Source organism: Barbatula barbatula (genome assembly GCF_947034865.1).
Source record: "Barbatula barbatula genome assembly, chromosome: 14".
Classification (NCBI taxonomy): domain Eukaryota; kingdom Metazoa; phylum Chordata; class Actinopteri; order Cypriniformes; family Nemacheilidae; genus Barbatula; species Barbatula barbatula.
Window position 1 is genome coordinate 21,769,181 of NC_136777.1, and position 25,343 is coordinate 21,794,523.

The 25,343-nt window shown below is 40.0% G+C and overlaps 1 protein-coding gene across 5 annotated transcripts in view; it reads left to right on the top strand.

Moving 5' to 3' along the window:
* The first annotated feature begins 905 nt into the window (after nucleotides 1–905).
* Nucleotides 906–25,343, top strand: part of dlg5a (discs, large homolog 5a) — a 46,664-nt gene continuing 22,226 nt past the window's right edge. For 2 of the 5 annotated variants that reach the window (XM_079473352.1, XM_079473354.1), the window contains exons 1-7: nucleotides 906–1,329; nucleotides 16,265–16,333; nucleotides 17,091–17,253; nucleotides 17,991–18,134; nucleotides 20,458–20,641; nucleotides 24,349–24,608; nucleotides 24,849–25,161. In XM_079473352.1, the coding sequence (XP_079329478.1) occupies nucleotides 1,032–1,329; nucleotides 16,265–16,333; nucleotides 17,091–17,253; nucleotides 17,991–18,134; nucleotides 20,458–20,641; nucleotides 24,349–24,608; nucleotides 24,849–25,161 (1,431 nt within the window). In that variant the 5' untranslated portion in view covers nucleotides 906–1,031. Of the gene's footprint in view, nucleotides 1,330–2,901; nucleotides 2,943–16,264; nucleotides 16,334–17,090; nucleotides 17,254–17,990; nucleotides 18,135–20,457; nucleotides 20,642–24,348; nucleotides 24,609–24,848; nucleotides 25,162–25,343 lie in introns of all 5 variants that reach the window. The other 3 variants (XM_079473353.1, XM_079473356.1, XM_079473355.1) reach the window with 2 other exon arrangements.

Here is a 25,343-nt window from a genome sequence, read left to right on the forward strand (position 1 = left end):
ATGTGAAATACTAACATTGAAGAAAAATGTCTAACCTGAGCTTATATAAGTAATGCAATGCAATTGTTTTTATAAAATCCAAATTAGCGGGGAAATTTGCATACCGGAAATGAAATCGGAGATAGACATTTTTTAAGTTTTGATCCAATGATTACGATGATATAAAACACTTGGGTGTGCGACAAACGGTTTAGGAGTTACGAATGCAAACGCGTCCAGCATCGCTGTAGCGCCACCTATGGGCCGATGTGGCTGGGTCACTGTATGTGAGAAACCTGCACAGATACAACCAACTAACAAAGTCTCGAGTATCTTCGATTTACGACGCGTTTTATGGCGGAATAATAAAAATAATAAAAATCCTTACAAAAACAATAGGTTTTCAGCCCTTCGGGCTCGAAACCCTAATAAATTGATTCGCACAATCGTGAATAGCTTTAAAATAAAACTGTCTTGCACTCTTATGTCATGATGCATCCATCCAACCTGCGAATTCTGCCAGAGCTTTTAAAAACACGATTCACGCCCATCGGAAAAAAACAGGTGTGTCCCAGGGAAAGTCTCCGCCCCGTTTTACCTTACATGGACATTGTACTGGAAGTTGATTGACAGCGGGCAGCAGCTGCTGAGATACCGAGACATGGCGGAGCGTTCAGTTTGAGTAGGTAACGTCACAAGAGTTGCGCTACTTGTGCTCACACATCTCCAAATAAATGGCCGGGAAGAAACTCTAAACGCAGACCGGCGTGCATTCCTCTGGAAATGGACGGAGTTGCCTTTGCGTAAGCGACCCGGAGAAATGAGTCGCTGTTCAGTGCAGTCAACAGCCTTGGGCGACAAACATGGCTTCTGTGTCTTTCTCATGTTTGTAATGAAAAAGCGCTTTATTGGGCCGTCTGATCTCGCTCGGATCCAACAAGTGAGTCGATAGAGAGAAGTTCCTGCCGCATTCGTCGGGTTCGTGTTGGGGAATCGGGTGCACGGGGATAGCGCGGTGCTAGCTAGTTAGCTAGTGAACTATAGGAACTGCAATGGAGCCCAAGCACAAAGAGTTACTACACCAGTGCCACCAGAACTTACTGGAGTCCATCACGGACCCGGACCCGCTCATAGAGCTGCTGGGGAAGTCGGGAACCCTCAGCGACCTGGAGACGCTCGAGCTGGACCAGAACTGCTCCTCGAGCGCTGAGAAAGTGGAGCAGCTCCTGAAGATGCTCGTGAACAAGCAGACCGACCATTTCCTGGAGCTGTGTGTGGCCATGGAGAAGACGAACCCTCACCTGTACTCTGAGATCTTCACTAACGGCGGAGGACCTGCAGAACACTCCGGTAAGACGTTCAGCGAGCTCGTGCATCCCTGCGGGTGAACGTGTGTCCGTCGTGCACAATATGGGGCGCACGAGTTAGAAAACTGATGTTTGGGGTGCATGGAACTTATTGCACTGTTTATGACATGCGTTGTGATGAATTGGTTGCATTTGGTCACGTGCATGTCTTTGCATTTGCACGTATGTCATTTGAATGCATTGCATTGGTGATGTCGTATCGAGGATGCTTCCTTCACTCCTATTATGAGAAATCACACATTTCATTAAGGAATACATCGTGCAGTGAACAAATCAAAGCCCGCGAGGATGTAATGGTTGCATGACATCGTGAATAAATGTTGCATGATGGTTATTTTTCGGTTTGGATCAATAGTAAAGTGTTTGCATTGACTACTGCAGGGTGTATCATCTCCATGTTGGAATGTGGTGGATGAAAGTACTATTGATTCATTCTAATGGGAAAGATCACACTGGGGCTTTCAAGTCAACGGTCTTCGGGTTCATCAGCGATGAGAGTGTGGTATTATGGGTAACGCAAATAAAGATGATTCCATTGGAAATGTGCGGTCATATAATTTCCATTTAGATTTTGCTCGAACCAAGTGCTTTCCCGGCACACGCCTATGGAATAGGCTATGGGCTGACTTGACTTGTTTCCATGGAAACACACTTGCCAGGGTACCGTGGCAAATCGATTTGAACATACATGTGCTGGATGCTAGACATGCAAGGATGGTTGGTGGGTCTTTAAAAGGGTTTGAGATGATTGGAATCAATGAGATTCCAGTGAGTTACATTTTCAATTTGTGGTTGTGCTGGTTTAGGCGTACGATCAATAGGTTTGTGAGAGTTTGATGACTTCAGTTTAGTGTCCTTGAGGTGGTGAATGTCCAACGTGTAAACTTTCGCGAAGAACATCTCACTGACGTGGCACATGAAGCAAAACATTGGTTTGTTTCTTTTTACACGAGCAGCTAAACTGTTAAGCGCATCATATAGCTGTCTGCCCAGATATTCTCTATATAGCAGCGTTTCTAAACCCTGTTTTCTGTTACGTTCCACCAGCTCCAGCAGTTCAGCCTTAATATCGCTTTATTGACACCATCAATAAAACATGTTTATTTTAATATCATCATTACTTTTTGTCTTTATCCGAGTCACCTTTTTACACTGTGGGTTTAAAGACGGCTCACCATGTAACATGTATTCAGAGTGTCATTCGTAGAAATGCATACTTTTTCTCCATAAGTAAAAAAAAAGAAGTGTAACAAAATCTAAATCTTTTCCAGGGATCCTCTGGAACCAGCTTGCACCTTTGGTTAGGAAGCGTTGCTTTATAAAGCATTACTGCCAGCTTACACACACACACGCACACACGCTGGGTTTAGTGCATGCCAGCACAGTCCCGCTCGACTGTGATTGTGGATCCCGAACACTGAAAGAAATCATAAACCTGTATTTCCCCACCACACATCTGTGGTTATTCATTTCAGGATTAGTTTCGTTCTTGTTTTAGGCCTTTCTTTAAAAATGGTCTTTCTCTAAAGATGGTCTTTTTCCGCCTCTCTCGCAGCACACGTCCTGCATTGGGCTTATGCTGATTCGAGTTGAAAGGTATTTAAAAAAACAGCTCCTTTTTAGTCCAGTGATTCAGTGCATGAGATTATTGCGTTCAGACTTGTGAGTAAGAGCTAAAGACAAGCCTTGTCTCCCGCAGGCTCTGAACCATAAGCCCGGACTGACTCTCCCTTATGTGTGTGTGTGATAACTTTTAGTGATATCCACCTGGTCGAAAATCTTTCTCTGTCGGGCTCCTTTGCTGCCAGGCCTTCCTCTGCGCAGACACACACACACACAGGCTCACAGCCGTGGAGGAGGGGTAGGCTCGGTTCAGAAAAGGGTATTGTAGCGACAGCTCCGACTGTTCAGCATGCATGCAAAACTACGAACAGCATGTCTCTCCACGGAAGGACGCTTCCTTTCGCTGTTTTGTAAATCAGCGTAAGAAGGCGAAAGATCAATGTTGTCGATGAATCTCTCCAACGGGATGGGAAAAGTGAGATTTATGTGCCGTAGATAATATTAAAGCGACCTTACTGCAGACTTGCACATTTCCACTGAAACACATTGGGTGCTGTTAACTCAACCCAGATCATTTCTGTTGACTTGGCACCTTTTAAATGGCTGTCATTTCAGAGCCGTTTTTCTCTAGTGGGGTCTGCCGCGTGCCTTTAACGTTAACGTTGATCTAAATGCCCACCCGCTCAACCTGGAGTTATCACTGTGACCTATAGAGCATCGCCGTGATTCCTCACATGTGACAATGTGTCATTTATTTTTTCGGGAGAGGTCTGTGGCCTATTCATACACGATTGGGCTTGTCTGTGGTGGGCTAGCGGGTAACTCCTTCATGCAGTCAAATGTAGGGCCAGTACAAAGACAACAGGGCTTTTGTTTTATGCCTAACTGCAGCAAACTGCAGAGTCAGCAGCTTGTGCTGTTTACGGAGCGTGGGGGCTGTCCACACAGATCACTGTTGATCAGTGCAGTGGACAGTGGAAGTTACAATGTAACAGTATATCAAAAGGAGGCTATTAAACGTAGGGCTATAAAACGGTTCATCGCAACTAATTGTTTGCCAAACAAACGTTTTAATTTACATAAAATGTGTGTATTAGGGTTGGGCGATATCTACCACATTGGCATCGAACGATGCCTACAATGAAACATTGCGCTGGGGATGACATCGGGAGGCGGGGGTTGTGGGTATATCAGTTTGCTAGATGGCCATCTTCCAAAACATTAAAAGCAGAGCGCCCGGTGTGCGGACAACCCTCCTGATGATGTAAATTGCGACATGCATGGAAATCACAATGCCGACCCAACATCGTGATGGCCGTCAGCATCGGCGCAACCCTAGTACTGTGTATTATAGTTATGTATATATAAATACACGCACATCCATGTATTATTATAAAGTAAAATTATATATATATAACGGTTTCATATTTATTTACAATATAAATGATATACAAATATAAAAATGTTTATACACGTGTAAATATTTCTCAAATATATTCATGAATGTGTATGTATTTATGTAGCCATAATTATTATATACAGTACACACACATTTGATGTAAACAAAAAGGTTTATTTTGCAAACGATTAGTTGCGATTAATCGTTTGACGACCCTACTTAAATGTCTCCTATCCATGTAGGCGCTTCTGTAACTCTGTGCCCTTGGGAGAACGGGTTTGACATGTATTGAAATATGGTAACAGATTTATTATTATAAATGATCTTGCTGTTTGTTAGTTTTTAGTAGTATTTCTATGGTTGTTTTTCCCATATGAGTCTTTTGTTCTGTGGAACACAAAAGGGGACCGAGTGCTCCATAAACGCTCTCACGGAACATTGATGTCATATAGCGATCATTCTGCGCAGCGCTTAATGAAGTCGAACATGTCGGTTTCTGAACAGTCTCTCTCCCTCACACGACAATCAAAAGCAGAATCAATGTTTCGTATGGCGCATTCGGAAAATATCTTTACAGATAATTATCTGAATGACATCTGGGTGTTAATTGTTAAAAAACATGTTGCCTTTTCTTCAATGACAAGTGTTCTGCACATGCAGCTGAAATATCCTATAACACTAACTACTATCTAATGACTCATTTGAACAGATTCATTTTGTTGAACCCACTCGTATGTCAAACACTGAACTCACGAGACTCACTGTCTGAACCCATCAAATCAGTTGCTCTAAACACATCAGAACACAAGCGTGCTTAGACCATTTAACTATAGAGACTGTAAGATTTAGTATTTAAAATGTTATTTATGACACTGTGTATTATATAAAGTAAATTTAATAATGTAGTTCGGAGTTGCTTTTGAGTTTTGAGTTATATTGCTAATTTAATAGGGTAAAAATAAAGACGGTAAGAAGGTCTGGCAAATGAAGGTCAGTGGTAAACTTACAGCTTTTTGCAAAGTGGGCAATAAAGGAGGCTTGTGAAGAGTGACAAGTTATATTTGTGTTAGATCATTTCATAGCCAATATATAACTTGAAAGAACTGTATAAAATAACAAATACTTTGGAAAGGAGAAAACTGAGGACTTGTGGTTTCCCTGCTTTCTTTTAGATGTAACGTACAAATACGAATGTGAAATATGAATAAGTAGTCCATAAAATTTGTATTTTGCACGGATATAGCAGATCGGATTTTAATCTTTTTAGCTAAGACACATTTATGTGGCAAAGTGCCCTCTTTGGATATTAATCCTGGCTGGAGGAAAGCAAATGAAACGCATTTCCCGAGGCGTTATCGCTGCATTCCCGGGACATCGTGCCATCTGATGTTTTCTGCCACGGGTCTAACTGTCAACAGGCTCCAGACTGTCCCCACATCACGTAAACATGTTACTTTATTAAATAAAAACTTTTGGATTGAGGTAGGCCTGCAAATTTTATTTGATGGAAAAAACTGCTCCCGCTCTGTGTTACGTCAACCAATGATAAATAAACAATAATTCATACAACTATATAAAAATTTGACGTATTTCGTATTTATCCATCATGTATTAAACATTTGAAAATTTTATTTAAAACACGAAATGTAAATTAACATATGGGCCTGGTTTCACAGACAAGGCTTAAGGCTATTCCCAGACTAAAATGAATGTTTGACCTGTCTTAACTGAATATAACCTGCCCTGAAATATATCGAGCCATTATTTATACAGTAATGTATTCTTCTAAGGTATTTTTATAAAAGCGACATAAATAAATGAATTCAACTGCATAGTCCTGGCTTAAGATAAGACGTGTCTGTGAAAACGGGCCATAGAGTTTTTCATTTCCTGTCGTGTCGAGTACAACCAGGGGTCTCTTCAAGAACCACTACTGGTATGCGTATCAAAGTTTGAGAACCACTGCACTTATACAAGCATAAAAACATTCACTGTTAATAGTCTTCAATGACGATGCAGTTATCAGCTAATGGCAGTTTATTTATTACTGCATATTACAACATTTTTGCCCCGATTAAAATGTTTATTATACGAAACCTCCCATTTTTCATTATTTATGGCATATTTTGTGAATGAAGTTTTGAGTGTGTTTTAGTTGTTCTCTACTCTTGCCTTTGTGAAGCACATCTCATGGCATGAAATATGAATACTGATGCCACTCTGATTCAAGGGCCTCACTTCAGATCTAAAAGGATTTTTTAGGATCTCTTCCTTTTAAAGTCACACTCAAGGACAGGATAGCCTGTATCTTTTATATTCTGTGCGTCCTCTTCCTTTCTAATCCACCGTTAGATGGAAGGCATTCGTGACTGCTCTGCTTTTAGTCAATATAGCAGCTCTCATTTGAGTGCAGATCCAGATGTTGTTTCCCCATCCATCTATCCTGCTGTCTGTCGAGTGTACCAGCTATTTTAGTTTAGACTAACGCCTCATCACTCAGTAAAGCCATTTTATATCATCCGTATTTCTTGCAGTGATGATGTCACATGTGCGCGCGCACATGTTCAAATTGGTCGGAACTGTATTGATCTTGGTTCAATTTGTGGTGCAAACGCTAGCAGCTTCTGAAGTTTAATAGCCGCCGTGCGTGTGAATGAGTGCGCTAGGACTGAATTAACAGTGACAAAATGATTGTGCCAGCCGCACATGCATATATTCTAGTGGATGTCTCTTTATTAGGGCACAAGCCTGCCAGCTTTCTCTTACAGCTTCAGCAGTGATTCAGACGCTGAGCTATCAAGAAAGACTTCATTACCATTTTCAAGTGTTCCAATGCTGCTTAATTGCTAAGAAACTGCAGGAGTGCTACAGTTTAAATGCTGGTGGTGAGGTGATGGAAAGAAACAGAGCTGTGATGGAGGCGGGTTCATGCTGCCCTCCAGTAATATCGGGTTGAACGTATTTGAATGGTGCCCAAATAAGGTTCCATGCTATTTAAATCGATAATTATTTTTCCTTCTGTTAGGAGTGTAACAATAACGATATATATCAATATGTTTCCTTTCGCTATGCATAAAATTGAAATGTGTAGTTGGGGTGATTTTTGGGGTGAATACAGTGTCTGTTTAATCCTACTGGTTAAGCTGCCAACATGCGTCAAATATATATAATGTTTTTTATTTTGTGCTTTTAGCTGCTTTCTTCGTTTTTTTTCTTAGGGTTAAGCTTTCTTAATTCCTGTCCTAGTTTTAATTTTGTTTAAGTACAAAAAGCTTTTTTATTATGTTTAGCTTTTCAGTAAAAATAGATATTTGTTTTATTATTCATTTACAGAAGTTAAACCTTGAATGTTGTCAATTCTATGACAAATTTTCGCAAAACATTACCAGAAATCTATTTAGTTATTAGTCTGGTCATTTTTTCTTTACATTTTGGTCAGTATATTGTGATACAGTTGTATTCATGAACTAGGACTGCACGATCAATGGTAAAATGATAATCACACGATTATTTTTCTCAATTTTAATCACGGTTAATAACCACGGTTATTCTGGCAGTTTAGAACTTATGTTTTTAATTTCACTTCAGCATGTTGAATCTGCCTTTAAACTTCTTGAACACTGTTTTTCAAAGCATGCAAACATCTAAATAGTCTGCCCTAAAAATGATATTTTGTGACCTTTGGAATGAAACCTTGCGGCTCCATTTCTGATTTCTTGTTTTTGGTAAATCATTGTTTGTCTGTTGCAAATAAAAAAGTATTAAAATGTTACAATTCCAGTGTTAAAATGTGTTTATTTTTATTTCTTGTAAAGTGGCAGTTTAAGAGATGCAAATGTCAGTCCGGCAAGTGATGATTTTCTGACCTTATCAGGAGTTTTGTGCTTGCTGAGTTATCACGATTAAAATACGATTAATCGTGCAGCCCTGTCATGAACCCATAGTGTCAGAGAATAATCTCTGTCGTTGACAGATGTTTTTTACCAGTGATGGAAATATCGGAAAACAGACCTGTCACAGACCCCTGCGTCGCGTGCACTAGGAATGCCACAATTGTCAATAAAACGCATAAGTGAATTGCGGTTTTCCGGTTTTACTTACAAACAGATCCAGGCTTGCCATCGGAGGCACTAGAACGATGGAGCGGCTTTATTGTATTCCCGTTGTACCAAGTTGATAATGTCAGAATTTGGCACATGAAGAATGTATTCCATGTGTTTTAAAACTGCTGGTTCACGTTGCTCTCACCCAGCACACGCAGAGAAGAGCGCCTACAGCGGCATGCCAAAGTCCGTTTAACAAGTCATGGCATTCGGCGGCCTTTCGGACAGCTATTTACGTCTTAGCAAGAGCACCTCCGGGCAGCTATCGTTGCATTTCTTCCAATTTATTGTAATGGCAGTGGCGTACCTTGTTAATATATATTATTTTTGGCCTTTCCCATTGAGCGTTAGTGTTTGCAGTGTCCGTTCACTTCCAGTACAGCAATTGCAAGTTTGCATTAAGTTTTTTTTAAATACTCTGATGCACAAAACTTCTTCAAGAAGCTTATTGCATGTTGATGAACAGTAAACCAAGAACTGCTGTGCCGTGGTAATGCAAATCATGCATAAGCGTGCATGTTTGTATCTCCTCTTTGCCCCGCCTCTCAGAAACTGGCAGATTTTTTACAAAGCTCATCACACTGAAAGCGAGTTGTGCTGTGATTGGTCAAATACTGCAAGCGTGTCACGGAAATGTAACGCCTCTTACCATATTTGGAACAACAGGGTTCAAAGCAATTGTACTGACAGGTACGCCCACCTCACTTGCGTTTACATTTGGGCGGTCTTAGTCTAATCATACACCGTACTGACGTAGATGTTTGGTTACACAAGGTGTATCAGGCAGGTCTTGGTGGGCATTCGCTTTTAGATAGAATGCATCTTTTCTTCCGACACAATAATTTTTGCAATTTTATGTATCTAATACATGCATGGGCAACTTCTAACGCACCAAAGACACAGAAAAACATGTGGTCCTGCCATATGACCCATTTAACAAAAATAAAGAGAATTGCAATAACATAGTTATTTTTCTTAACTTTTTACTGTTTCTGTCACACAAGCATAGAATAATAAAAAACACTTATGTGCCAAACCAACAGGAGCATGTATTGAAACGTGGTGGTGCGGTGTTTACAGAGTTCTTACGACTAGCGTGTTATATTTGTTACTTTATATTGAAATCATTCATTTATAGCCCTACTGTAAAGCTTGGACGTGACCAGGTAAGTTCTGTAGTGTAAAATTGAAAAGCGGCCACTTGTCCTTCAGGGAAATACTATATTAGAGTGAGGCTGAATTATGGAGCTGTCGGAGCAACACAATCGGATGTTTATTTTCGGGCCTGTTATTTTACATTAGAAGAGTGCTTTCACTGCACGTGTCACTTTGAGTCTGAATGTGTTGTGCTGCATGATCAGACTTTGTGATGAGTGACCCTGTTCATTTATACTGACTTGTGAAATGCACAATGGCACTGCACTGGGGCATCTGAACACGCAGCAAAGTTGCAGTTTTGATGGACTGACGGGTTGTGCTGTAAATGAAAGCTCCGGTAGTCCTAGGAGAGCACAATGGGTGTGTTATATCTCTAGTAAGTAGAAAATTAAAAAAAGATTATCTGTATCGTTTTGGTTTATTTATTTAAATGTCTGTAGTTCTAGTATGGTTGGGAATTCTGGAATCGGATCCATAAGAAAGGAATCGGATCCTTCAATGTTTTTTATTTCGATACCACTTAACGATTCCGGACCGCAAGGTCACATCAACCCTCTGGGGTCTTAGGGGGTTTTGAGGCCCTAGAGAAGTTTTTGGGGGAACTGTTCCTTTAAATGTGGTAATCGCTGTATGATGTAGTAGAAGATGAAATTGCTGGTGAAAGTGGTGAGCGAGATTAAGAAGACACAAACCGGGTTTCCTGTGGTTGGAGGTGAACTGAGGAGATGAAGGGGTGGTCATGATGGCGTATGGTTACGGATGTGGTTTATGAACACAAAGTCTGGTGCTTTTCTGAGAAGTTTCAGAGGTCATTGTATCGCTATATTACTGTATTGCCACTGAGAAAAGCGCTAAGGGTTGTCAGGTCTTTTCGTGTCACTGTTAACACATGCAGCAGATAAAAAGCATCAGCTTAACGCCAAGTAACTTTAGATGCAGTGAAACCTTTCTAGCTTTTCATTCTTTAATTTCTCTTTTTTTATTTCTGGGCTTTTTGTTCACAAGACGTCCTGAGGTCATTCACCTGGGATTGTATTGAAGAGGTATTAGATTACTCTCCTGATATTTTTAAAACAGCTTTTTCAAAAGTGGGAATGTCCCTTTATTTGTGTGTGACATCACCTGATACACGAGAGATTGCCGCTTTTGTCTGCTCTCGTTTCTGTCCTCACTTCACGCGGTCGCCAGATCAACTGTAAACATTGCAGTGTCACGTGACCGACTCTAAACCCTGATTGGCCGGTTCCTCTGAACCTTGCCCTCGCTGCCACAGTCTTGCCATGTGTGGGGTGTGTAATGTGTCTCTTCCTGAGGCTCTGTGTCTTTCGGCTTGTTCTGGGCAGACTCCGGATTTGAATCAAACCGCAATGGCTCCTGCGGCAGAAGTCAGTTTGATTTAGAGCGCTGTGTGTAAACAAAATCGTTTATCAGGCTAGTTCTCTAGAAGCTGTCTGTGCCGGACTAGCGTAATGAACAGGGCAAACCCTGAACTCGCAGATAATACAGGATAACAGCTTTGTGTCATGATTCACAGAGGAAGAACCCAATTGCAGGCCGCGACAATGAAGGGGTAAACAGAAGCTTTATTATAAAGCACAAAACAAACATCCACGATGGGAAAAAACTCTAACCAAACTTGATACAAAAACTGAAAACATGGACTTCCCACAAGGGGGGCAAAAAGAAACAACTAGGACTAACAAACAAGGAACTTGAACTATACATACAAGAACATGACTGGAACCAGGGCAGGAAACATGACCAAGAAACAGGTACCGCATACAAGTATAACAGGTACAACTATAACGAACGAGCACAAGACAATAGGCAAGAGGGCATTTTATAGGGAGACTAACAAAGGAGATAACAATGGGCAGGTGTGGGTACTGAAAACTCAGGGAAGGTTAACGAGACAGAAGTGCGGGAAACACTGACGAGACACGAGAAAGCACATGGCAAGTCAGAATCAAAACAAAGCCATGTCTTTCTCACACAAAACCTAAGGCTATGCCATGACTCCGCTGCAAGACCAAGAATAAACATGACATGATGGCGGAATCATGACATTTGTAGTGTTGTTAGGACCTCTTCGTATCGTTGCTGTCCTCCCCAAACCTCGGATGTCCACATTTACGGTTTATCAGGAAATGGAAAAAACACTGTACTTTTGAAATTATTAAATACTGTGAATCATAAAAAAATATATTTTCCAAATTAAGTTTTAAATTATGTGATACAAAAGGTAGGCTTTTCTCTTCGAATGAGAGAAGGATTAGCCTACATTCAGCCAGCTTATGCTACGTATAAGATGAATATAAAAATGAAAATAAATAAAAGAAAATCGTTTATGCGTCTGTATTGCAAATCTGTGTTGCAAATAGAAACGGAACGTTTTCACTTTTTTCAACAAAAAAAAGTGTAAATGAGTCTGTATATTTGCAACTACAATACAAAATGCACAGGATACAGTGGGGCACTTTTCAGTTACACGACGTACAAAAAATGTGAGCTAAAAACTAGTTTTTTATTTTAATTATTTTATCAAGCTCTTGCAGACAAAAACCCCGTCAATAAAGCTGACTGCACATAATATTCCAAAGACCATACATAAAGACTTAAGTCCGTATATGTTCATCATGTGTACGTTGTTTACAATGTTTATATTACGGAAAAAAATAGGTAAATGCTCTGTCAAGTGTTTATCCTGTAAAAAATTAAGGGTGTCTGCAGAGAAGCTTGAGCTTTTCCACTACGAGGAACAGCAAAGTGGTTTAGGTTGCTGAGCGATCATGTTTATTGAGGCGATTTGCATTTTAATGTTGATCATTTTGATATCGTGATGAATTTAGATTTTGAGTCATTTCAAACTTGCATGCATGCATGATTTAGCTAAATAAGAATTTTATAATAAGAAGAAGATTTCGCTTAACTCTTGTTTTCTGGCAACAATATGGCAATTTCCCGGGAGCATCTCTGTGTGAAAGGCTTTAACAATGTACGACTCGCGAATAACCGATCACGTTGGCAGATAGCTGATTGATATCCGATTTATTTCCACATATGAACAAGGCCTGAAACCGATCTCGAAATATCCGAATGCATGCGTTTATTCCAGTCATCGAACAAATCCGATCTGTGCCACGTAAGAGCAAAAAATCTGAATTGGGTCACATTACACTGACAGTGTAAACAGCCCCAGAAACACCCTCGCATTAGCCTTAACAATGTTTTTTTATTTGATGCAGATGTAATAGAAAACAAAGTATAGTGTTATGAACGCATAAGTTAAAAACAAAAATATTAAAACCTTTGGATTTGGAGGAACACATCATCACAGGCTAGTGAAAAAGGTCCATACAAAACATGACAATATTATCAAATTGTCAGCTGCGCTTATTGCTGAATTGTGCACACACACTATTAACTTTGCTTCAGAAAAATCGTAAAGAAATGGAAACTCAGTTGTGGTTATTATTATTATTATGGTATAAGATCTCAATAATTAAAGAACAACCCCAGACAGATTGTACCAGGTTGTCAAAGCTTACGGATAAATGTGTCTTTTGGAAGAGACTCCTTGAACAAAAGCTTTGGAGTTCATCCATTATTGAGTCTCAGCCTTCAGCTTTCGTCTTTGTGAAAGTCTCGCACTGGTTTATGTCTCAGTCTGTGCATGTTCACTCTCTGCCTGTGAATCTGTAACTCTTTTGTCATATAGCCGGATTTAAGATTCTCTGCCGCACATGTCACCTCGTGTTTGTGATGCATGCTGGGGGGTTGTTGGGGGTTTGATTGTCGTCTTGCCTGAAACAACTGTTGAACAAAGTGTGTGCAGACAGAACAGGAAACAAACAAACACGGAAAGATGCCCATGGCACAGCATGGCATCTCTGACCTACTTAATAGATGCAGACAGGGAAGGGCTCTTGCTATTGTTTTCAAATCTGACCAACGTGAACTTGACTTAATGTGTCTATGCTTGAATATTGTGCAGTCATGTTTACTTTTTATTTGCATCAAAATGCCGTGGCTCATTGTTTGATGCATTTCAAAAGTAAAATGGGTTGTAAATGACTCCGTCTACATCAAAAATATCATTATTTTGGCAATGCGGATTTCATGCCATTAGTTGCACTGAAACTCCACCATACACTTTAAAAGACACCCAAAGCTTCAAACAGACATGCAGAAATGATCGATTTTGTCAGCTTGCTCTGTCACCATTGTATGCGAAGTATTTGCCGAATGCTAATGTGTATCGACTGAAAGCGTCATTAAAAGCAGTTCACGGCACGCAGTTTGGTACAATGCTTCCTCCAGGCCGGTTGTGGTGACGTCTGTTGAACGGTTGATGCTTTAATGAAGAACAGCTCTCGTAATCGTGTGTATGTATCCTAACTCACTGCAGCATCCTCGTCTTAGTAATGCATTTAAAAGCCATTTCTGAGACGTGTAGGGTAATTGTGAAAGTTTACTTCCTTTAGTCACATGCAGTATGATACGATCAGTGTCTGCTTTCAGACATTATACCAGATCTAGTTATTTTCTCTGCGCTCCACCCCAACAACAAAAAAAATCCATAGGGCTCGCTCTAAAATCATCTCAGCTTTCATACAGCTTTCCTGTAGCTCAGTGGTAAGAGCATTGCGTCAACAACGCAAGGTTGTGGGTTCAGTCCCAGGAGATTGCAGATACCTATGTAAAATGTATAGGATAATGCTATGTAAGTCGCTTTGGATAAAAGCGTATGCCAAATGCCTAAATATAATATATATAAATATCTCTACCCTGAAGTTATTTCAGGAGGGAATCATTGAAGTCAGCTGCTGAAGTTTTTCTTTAGATGCAGAATTGTGTGTCGGCCGATGTGATAAGAGTGTGAAGGAAGGAAGATTTGAGTGGCTGTGATCTTTTTAGTGTGTGTGCGTGCGTGTGTGTGTGTGCGCGCGTGCGTGTGTGTGTATACTGTCTGTTTTCACAGTAACGCACTTGTGTTCTCTTATAAGTGATCCTTGGCTAAGGCCGGCCTTCACAACTGACCAATCATCTTGTAGCGACTCTTGCCTTCCACAGGATAACTGCATCATTTTAGATGGATTTTTACCCAGATTGCTGTTAATGTATTCATGTAGTGGTACAGGTTATTGTGACCTGAGTCCTCAGTACCACAGAGCGAGTATGTTTGTAAAGATGCGTAGGAACACATTAGTTCACTTACAGTCATGTCATCAGTTTGTAAATTTCTGTGAAATAGGTTTTTCATTTTCAGTTGACTGTGATTAGTGTGTAAACCTCAATTCTGCTGCAGCCTGTGTAGTTTGTGATCATGTTACTGTGTAATTTAACAATTTATTTGAAGGAAAGTGGCAGATGAAAGATTCTTTGTAATTTCACACTTCATTCCAGCCCGGGTAAGAATGATATTGTTTTAATTCGTTTTTATTACTTAAGAGCACACAGAAGAGTCTAATGCATTTCTATGTGACATTCTGTAAAGCTCGTCCGAGCCACTCACAGTGAACAAGGGAATTAAGAGTCAATTTAATCTGTGCACTTACATTTATGTATATGCTTTTATCCAAAGTGATTTGTGTTCTTTTATCAGTATGTGCATAACTCTGGGATCATACAAATAACCTTGTGTACGTACAGTAGTATGAGGTTTTTATTTATGCAGGTCTTGATCACGAAATCACAGAAACATCATGGCGCTAATGATTTTCAATACGAGACAATAATTCAGTAACGCAAAAAATGATCATAAGAAAGACAATTGTTTTCTTTACATTGCACAGAGAATAATTTGTACATTTTCTGCTGAAAATCTCATTACCGTAAACCCGTCCAGCTATGTTTGAGTGCATGTTATATGATTATAAAAACATTATTGATGTTCTACTATACGTTTTCAAGAGGCAAAAATTATTAAAAGAATATTCATGTATAATACAAATGAAGAAATTGGGCAGTCTCCGTGACGGATGATCTTATCCTCCATAAAATTTTTAAAGGACTGTTCAGATGCGCACATCTGTCAATACCTTTCAAGTTACAACCAGGTTAACAGATTTCTTCATATTTCTGTCATTTTTACAATATTGATTGTCTTTACCGTAACGGGCAGTTATGCACATATAAGAAATGTTACATTCATAATTTAATTATAAACATATCATCAATTATTTATCGTCTAATTGTGTATGATGATAATAAAAAGTCAGGACTCAAGACGAATTTTTTACTAGTAAGTGCACTGGAGCACCTGACTTAAATCTTAAGGTAAAAAATGCAGGGGCACAACTTAATATCAGCCTGCAATGCAAGTAATCACATTTTCCCTGGTATGTGCGAGTCTTCGATAGCACAAGAGCCGGGCTTGCGTTTGACTAGTCTCTCCACGTGAGAGAACAACAGAAAATGCTCGCGGTATCTCGAAAACGGGTCGCAATTTAGTCGCAGTCTAAAAAATTGTAACTGCAAACCAAGATGATGTGAGAATCAGCTGTCTGTTGTTTTATCTATGTAGCGTTTCAAGCTTGATCCGGATCTCTAACCCTGGTTTTAAAAGCGGTCAGGTGCTGCAGTTAGCTTAAGATGATGAATTATTTTCCATTTTCTAAAGTGTTCTTCCAGTGTTGAGTGTTAATTTAAGGCCTCAGTGTGGAGTTATTAATCGTGTTTTCTCTCCTCCACAGGGTCCACATACAGCGTGCTGTCCACCATGCCATCAGACTCCGAGAGCAGCAGTTCCCTCAGCAGTGTCGGTAAGTCAGAGTTTCGTGTTCCTTCTTTGACACCTTACACACATGGTCAACGGGCCGTAACGGCAATGATGTTTTACGCGTGGGTGTGCGTAATGCATGTGTCACTTTAACCGCCAGAAGTCATACTCTGAAGGATCGAATGAGCGGTGATGGTTGCAGTTGCGTTGAGCTGGTCTTGTGCCAGTGGAGACTGTGCTCTAAGGCTCACTGCCATCCAAATGACTTGGCGGTTTCACATGGAGGTTTCTAGGGATTCACACTATGTTCCCTGCCTTTTTATGTTATGGAGATTTATCCCATTTTTTTACAGCGTTAAGCTGAAATCATTCTGAATATTTGCAGCAGATTGTTCAAAAGCAAAAGATTATAGTGGAATGTTGGTTCTCAACAGATCATCATTTACATAAGTGCTCAGTCTGTCTGCCATTGTGACCTCATTTTGTTACAGTTATTTATGCGGCTTTGTTTTGCTCTGGCATTTGTTTTTAGAACAGGCTTAAAAGGTCAGATTTCATTCATAGCTCTTCACTGTTTTTAGGTCATTTTTCTTTGATATCTTATATAAATGAGAGATTGGTTAAATCGTTTCTTAATCTCCTGGCCCCAAAATAGCATCTTTCCTTGGTTATATATGTATAATGGTATCAATTAAAACATTGTTCATTTACAAATTCTAAGTAGTGGTATTTGTAGTAGTAGCCCTGCATTAGTGCAGCGTTAGCTTCTGTTTGCTCCGGTGACGTGCTAACTGTTCCAGGTACCAAAGCCTCATCACCTCCACCTGTGCTCGGTGACACCCGGCCGGCTAGCGAGAACCTGGACACCGTCCTGTTCCAGCTGAGGCAAGTCACCAGGGAACGGGATGAACTCCGCAAACGATTGGCTCTCGCTTCACCTGGAACCACCTTCGATGACTGCAGGTATCAGCCCTGCAGAAATGTCCTTGTTCTGTTGAACACAAAGAAAGATATTTGGAAGAATGCTTGTAGACAAACAGTTCTGGGGGACCATTGACTACCATAGTAGCCCCACAAATGTTTGTTTGAAAGCATTCTTGCAAATATCTTTCTCAGATCTGTTCATCAAAACAGACAAACTTTGTTCACGTTTGAAACAGTCTGAGGGTGAGTAAATGATGACAGAATTTTCATTTTTGGGTGAACTATCACTATTTCTGCTGATAAAAATGAAAAACGCTGCCCAAAACACAATTCAAAATTGAATGGAAACAAATGGTGTCTACTTATATGTGATTAATTCTATTGGTCGGATGTTATATGGCAGATAAATCCTATTGTAATACTGCCCAACACACACCACAAAAAGGAATTTCTAATGGGAAAAAGCTAATGTTTTGTAAAATGTATTTTAATGTCTGATTTTTTTCCCAAAGGGATGTCATCATGTCAGGGATATAGAATTTAAATGTGTTAGTTTGAAACATTTGTTACTTAAAAACATCAAATAATTCAGTAAGCCTTTCATGCAAGGACTTAACTCTAGATCCCTGTCCCAAACAAATTCCTGCAATTTCATCATCACGTGTAACCGCAAACGCAGTTTAGACGCGAAAGCATCTCTGATATCCCAGTTAACATTGAGCTGCCCTTGCAGACAGAGAGACTCTGTGCTGATGTATTGCTCTTGTCTCCAAAAGGCCAAATTCCAAACCTGGTCATGACTACGAGCGTCTGAAAACGCAGTGCATGAAGGCCATGGCAGACCTGCAGTCTCTGCAGAACCAGCACACCAAGACTCTGAAGAGGTGTGATGAGGCCGTGAAGGAAGCCGACTATTACCAGTGAGTTATAGTAAAGACATGCTTGCTCTCACTTTGCTTCTATTTCTCACTAACCCCTAAAAATGCAACCGGTGCAAACAGGTCGCCTTAATATGGTGTGTTGCAAAGGCATGTTCAGACCTACATCATGTGTTCGCCTGGTTTCTGTCGTGTGACATCATTTTCTCCGTCCGTCTAAATTAAATTTGGATTTACAAATATTGCATGTGTAAATAGATTGCTATAATTTGTTATAATGTCTGACGGTTGGATCGACAGCCGGTCGTGATACCATAAAACGCTCATCCCCTGGCCGAGCACCAAGAGAGCATCAGCTCGCAGGAGAACCAGTAGTGTTTCATTGGAAAAGTGCGATGAAACAAGCGCCTCATAGCTAAGAGCCATCTGCTGCGTGTGTGGCACAGCTTTTAATTAGCCGCAGCATCATTTCAAGACTTATTATGACTTTATTAAATGTCTGAGAAACAGACAAACACTTTGCTGCTGAATTGGCTTGTAATATTCATGTGCCTGATGCAGTTTGGAGCAGCATTTGTGGTTTAGAGGAAAACACTTGAGTCTTATTTTATTGAAATGGTGTTGATTTAATAATTTGGCAGCAAGTGAGAGTGTACACAGAGAAGTTTGTCCAGTCGTCTCTGTCTCATCCCTGTGTCACACACGGCGACATCATGTACTCACTGCATACACAGATGTGTGGCGGCTGTAATCTGATTATTATGTAAAGTCACAAGCCCTGCTGGCCATGAGCGTTCACAAAGAGATAAAGGTTTGAGTTGATGAGGGATTAATGCAGCGTTCCCTCAATAGCGTGCACTGATTTCTACACAGATAGCCAGACACGCAAACTCCACTTTAGAAACTTGTGAGGTTCTGTGTTCTCCACTGCCTGCATAGATCAATTTAGAGCTCTCTATCTAGGTTGTATTTTAGCAGAACCTCATAATTGAGCGATATAGGGCACCCTACTTAGGCAACGTTCTAAGCAAACTTCCAAAGTGAGTGATTTGAAACGCTCTTTACAGAATGCTGCCTAACTAGAGTGCTCCAAATTGCAGGTATATTGCCACCTCGCCAAACCTTAAAAGTAAGTGATTTGCTCTATTCTACTTTGGCAGCATTCTAACTTTTTATTTATTTTGAGCCCTGTAGGTAGGCAGCATTTAAAGTAAACCTTAAGAGTGAGGGATTTGAAATGCTGTCCATAGAATGCCTTCTCTGCCAAACCTGGTCACTGCACCCCAAAGGTGAGTGATTTGGTGCATTCTACATAGACAGCATTGCCTCACAAGTAAGCGATTTTGAGCCCTCTAGTTAGGCAGCATTGTAAGTAAACATCAAAGTGAGTGATTTTAAGCACTACACAGAAGGCACTCCAACTCCACCCCAAAGGTGAGTGATTTGGTGCATTCTACATAGGCAGCATTCTAAGTATACACCAGAAGTGAGCGATTTGGAGAGCTCTACTTAGACAGCATTCTGACTAAACCTCAAAAATGAGTGATTTGAAATGCTCTCCATAGAAGCATAGATAGATGCATTCTACATAGACAGCATTCCCTCACAAGCGTGCGATCTTGAGCCCTCTAGTTTAGCACCATTATAAGTAAACATCAAAAGTGATGTGAAACACTACATAGAAGGCACTTTAACCGCACCTCAAAAGTGAGTAATTTTGAGCCCTCTACATAAGTTGCATTCTAACTGAACTCTACATAGAAGGATACCTAGGTATTGCACTCCATATCACTTACTTCTGAGGTTTCGTCAGAATTCCTTCCAAGTTTACCTTAAAAGTGAGCGGTTTAAAGCGCTCTGCATAGGCAGCATTTCATCTTAACCTTTTATGCTCTATATAGGCAGCTTTCTAACTATACCTCCTGAATGAGCAATTTGAAGCTGTCTATGTTGTGAGCATTCTACTTGAGCCTTACAAGTGAGCGATTTGGAGTGCTCTACATAGGCAGCAAAAGGCAGCACAGTCATACTTCCTACCTTTGCTAACAGTCTTTGAGTTGGGAGTGTGCCTATGATCCCTTAAAATTCTGACTACGTGTGCAGCCTGCTGGGTTTTGGATCGTGGCCAATGTTGAACTGTCCAATATGGAGGTAACGGTCCATCCCGACACTGCAGGGAGGACTCTGTTAATTTTGATTGTGTTATACTGCCCTATAAGACTTTCAGCTGTTGGACCAATAAAAGTAAAACATTACCTTGCCCCTACATGAGAGGCTTGACTCTGATTCTCACGGATGTAACAGTGTTGCGTAACATTTAAAGAGGCTCATTTGTTTGTGTTTGTTCTGTGCGTTTGTGTTTCAGCATGCAGCACAGTCGTCTCCTCAGCGATCAGTCTCAGGTCAAGGAGGAGATGGAGGTTCTGAAGAGGGAGAACGCTAAGCTGGTTCGGGAACACAACCATCTGAAGCAGAGCTGCGAGGAGCTCCGGAGGCTTCACTCTGAAGATCAACGCGAGGTGGCCGACATGAGGCTTCAGCAGCAGCAGGTACTCACATGACCTCTAGAGATACCAAGGCCTGTTTGATGAATCATTATAGGGATGTTAGGATTTGACCATTAAGAGTTACTACAAACTTCATCATGATCTCTGGTCGGCTACATGTTTCATTCCACTGTTATGCAGACGACACACAGATATACCTACCATTGAAACGTGATGGCCATACTGCTCTGAAGTCTGTTTTTGTCTGTTTAGAGGAGGTTAAAACGTGGCTTGCCCCCAATTCTTTCCTCTTAAATGAAAGTAAAACCGAGCTGATCATGAAAAATGTGGGCGTGGTACTCGATAGCGGTTTTGAGAATTGAGAAACGGGTAAATGCTGTGGTAGGTTCTAGCTTATTTCAGGTACGCTTGCTTGCTAAGATTAAAACAGTTCTGTCTGAAAAATGTTGGAGGCTGTCATGCTTTTAATTCATCACGCTTGGATTACTGCACCTCTCTTTATTGTGGTATTTCCAAGAAATCTGTTGCACGTCTTCAACTGCTTCAGAATACCTCTTCAAAATGCCTTAATGGAGAGCGGAAATGTTATGATCTCTGCATTGGCTTCCTGTGCAATACCGTATCATCTTTAAAATTCTGCTCTGTTTTTAAAGCCTTGAACAATCTAGCACCTCCCTATCTGGAGGATCAATCCTGTACGTTGAGATCTGGAGATCAGAATCTATTCCCTAGATCACTACTGACTTTTGATACTGTTTGAGGCTTGTGGACTGACATTTATTATCAGTGAATTTGATTTTTTTTGTCTGTTTTATTTTCCTCTGTACATCACTTTGGTTAGCCTGCGTGCTGTTTTCTAAATGTGCTTTATACATAAATTCAACTTGAAACAATAACGATAACATTTTTAACAACACGGTTATCATAGACCACTTCGGTGGTCCAGAAGAACTTCCCGATTCACTTTTTTTTAACAAACAGTTGAACAAAATATGATTACATAATAACAGAACCTTGATAACCGCATCAAAATATTAAATAAACATATTGTAGATTGAATTATAAATGTAAGATGAAAATAATTAAACCGTATGTGCTGCTTGACATCTTGCTAAGTGTTCTATAGTTTACTAAAACTAAAACTATTTAAACATTTCTGTCTATGAATACAAAATAAAATATTATCTTACATATTATTTGAAAACCATTAATAAGACTTTAATTTGAAGCACTAAGATTATTACCTGAAAATATAAATAAAAAATTGAAACTTACACTCGACACGACAAAAGACAATAGCACCTGCTCATATCAAAATTGCTGAAAAGGAAAGTAGATTTTACATAACTTGATATTTGAATATTTGTCTTAAATTTTTTTAAATTCTTTCTTTGTAAATAGTCATCAAACACATATTTTGGTTTGTTAATTTCAGTTATCAACAGTGTTTCTCAGAAATCACTTACTGCACCTTTAAATAACGTTCTATGGAACCCAAATACTAAATTTCCAGGCTGTCAACTTCTCAAATTCTGTCAGATTTGGATATATTAAGTAGTATCTGTACTGATCACTGTATGCTAAATTTAGTTTAATCTACATTTCTGTATAAAAATATAAAAATAAAAATAAATAAAAGATCTGCTTTTGTACCAACACAAGTGACATTGTTTAGCCACTTCAGCGTCTAAGTTCCACAGATGATGGATTCAGTTGCAGATTGTGTGGTTTCTCCTCCAGCACAGACTGTGATGTTGGATTAGTGAGCGTTTTGCATCATTAACAGCGCGTTTCATGTTGTAAATCCAGACACGGGGTGCTCTGCTTGACCTAATCTCACCTGACCTTGACATAAATCAGAACCAGAGGGACAGGGGATTATTCGATCAGATGCAACCACTTTGACACGTCCATCCTCTGATGCTGCTGTAAAGGATTGATCTTTTACCCCCGTCCGATTGATTTATCAGACCAAATTAAACTCATGAACAAGGTGGGGAAAGGTTTAGAGCATCAAGCCTGTGTTTTGTCCTTTTTGGAGAGAGGGTGACTCAGGCGTGGCATGCGATCTGTAGTTCTGCAGACTGAAAAGGTTTTTGAGATGTCAGCAGTGCTTACGCTGCCCACAGGCGGCACAAAACCTACACGGGCTGCTTGGTAAAGGTCAGATTAGAAGGGCAAGGGCTCGTTGACTGATGGAAAGGGCCGAAGCTCGTGCAGTTAGTCAATACCCTAAGCACTGATTACTTGGCCTAGAGGAAAGTTAGACATAGATGCCAATCTGCAGCGTGTGGAGTCAAGCTTTACCTCGTGTTAAGTCGATCAGAGGTCGCTGTGGTATTGCTTCAGTGGGAATTGGATTCAATTATGTAGCGCGGGCATATAGCGTTCGAATGGGTCAACGTTTTTGCAGAACAAGTGTTCGGCTAAATGTGTGCATTGCGTTTGTTTAAAGCTTCATGCAGTCATGTCCTCTTGTGTTTAAGCATTTTGCATGCCTGTACAGTGATGTTTTAATAGACTCAGGATTGCCATCTGGTGTTCGCATGGAGAATTTATTTTAAGAAATATTAAAAGCTAATTTCATAAATTGGTACACACCCACATTGTAATCTACATTCATTCACATTTGTTTATATTATTATTAGAGCTAAGTGAGTTTAGTTTATTAATAATAATAATAATAATAAAGTTAATGACAAAATCAATAATTTTAAGGATATTATAACATATTTATAATAAATATATCACATAATTGTCCCTTTAACATTGTTACTTTATTATTTATTACTTGCAATACAATTTCATACCTTGAAAATCCACTTTTATTATCTATTTCTATTTTTATAGATTTTTGTCTTTTAATTTGTTTATTTTATTTAGTTTTGTTGTTCTTTCCTAATTTACTTTATATTGTATATTCAATAATTTTCATATTTCATGTCTTCTTTCTCGTGAGAAGGCAAACAAATAAAATATAATAATTGTACCCAGTACATATGACAGTAAAGAACTTGATCTTATTTGAACTGTTGTTGCTGATAACATGAATAAATAATTATATAAATCATCAGAATTATTTTGTCAGTTTAGATGTTCAGATTTAAATGTCACTTCATCTTATTTATTACGCTTAACAGACGGTTAATACTTATTACACGGCGCTCTGGAATGCTTGATTCTGATTGGCCAGTGGCGACATTCCAAGGTTTGTTATTTTCAAATAACAACCACGCAAAACGGATAACACCCTGTTACCCTATTAACTTAAAACCCAAAGTAAATGCGTTTTCCTCACGGAAAGTCTGTATTCTGTAAAAATTCGCAAATTATACATCTCAAATTCACATTTTATGTCCAGTTTTTTTCTCATGTGGCAAGTAGCCGTGTTATAAGCGGGATAATGTACAAGCCGCTGGCTGTTATCGCAAAATAAGCCCCTTCACTGTGATGCAAGACCCTCATTTCTGCGATATCAACCGGCTGCCTTTACATTATGCCTTATTTATAGGCAGCTGTATTTCAAAGCATACTATCATCTCATCATTCTTCCCCAAAAACGCTCGGCTATATTTGGCCTAATAAACTATATTACATTGCATACTTTAATAGTAATCACAATTAAAAAGTAATTATTAGTTGAACATTTCAGCGATGTTGTATTGTAGATGAATTGAACCATTCGGGCTATTAGTTACTTTATAGTCACTACAGTATTAGTTTTCCCTCTGTTTGTTTTGCTTCTTCAGGTAATCCGAGAGAACGGCTCATCTGAGGTGTTGAATAAGCTCTATGACACAGCCATGGACAAACTGGACGGTGTGAAGAAAGAATACGATGCCTTGAGCAAACGGTACAGCGAGAAGGTGGCCGGTCACAACACAGATCTGAGCCGACTGGAGCAGGTGGAGGAGGAGAACAGACGCTTGCAGAAACAAATCGATGCTCTGCTGAAACAGCGCGACACGGCCATCCAGTACCAACAACAGTGGACCACATCTATGAGACGGTACGGTGGCACTGTCAATGCAAAGTCAAGCAAGAGTCATTTCATTTTATACGCAAAGTGGTGTGAACATCTCCCGAAGTAACATATTTAATACAGGACTCGTATATAAGTGATAGTCTTCATATAGCATAACATAGTCCGTTTATATCGGACTAGTAGGGTGTGTTTAAGCAATGCAGAATCTGACTAGATCGGTGATATTCGTGTAAAGATATTTAACCCTAGATCTTGCTCTCTCAGCTTTGACTCCGTGCAGCAGGAGCTGAACAAAGCCTCAGCCCAGAACAAAGAGCTACAGAGGGAGATGGAGAGACTCCAGTCGGAGGTGACAAGGTACAAGAACTTCCAGCTGAAGGCCGTGAAGGATGCTGAGAAGTTTAAAGAGGAGCGAGATTCTGTGTTCAATGAATACAGACTGATCATGAGCGAGCGGGACCAGGTCATTAAAGAGGTGGACAAACTACAGACGGAGCTGGAGGCTGCAGAGGCCCGACTCAAAAACACTTCCTCAGAGAGGATGGTGGCCAGTGAGGAGCTGGAGGCACTCAGACAGGTAACGTCTCCATAACAACATGTATAACTACATGAGAAGTAATAACCAAGTTAATGGAAATATTTGTTTAAACAGACCGTACCCAGAATACGCTATAACTTTTCCTATGACTTCTTTCTGCTTCACTGGTTGGGTCCTTGATGATAAATTGCTTGTGCTTTACCTCATTTGTAAGTCACTTT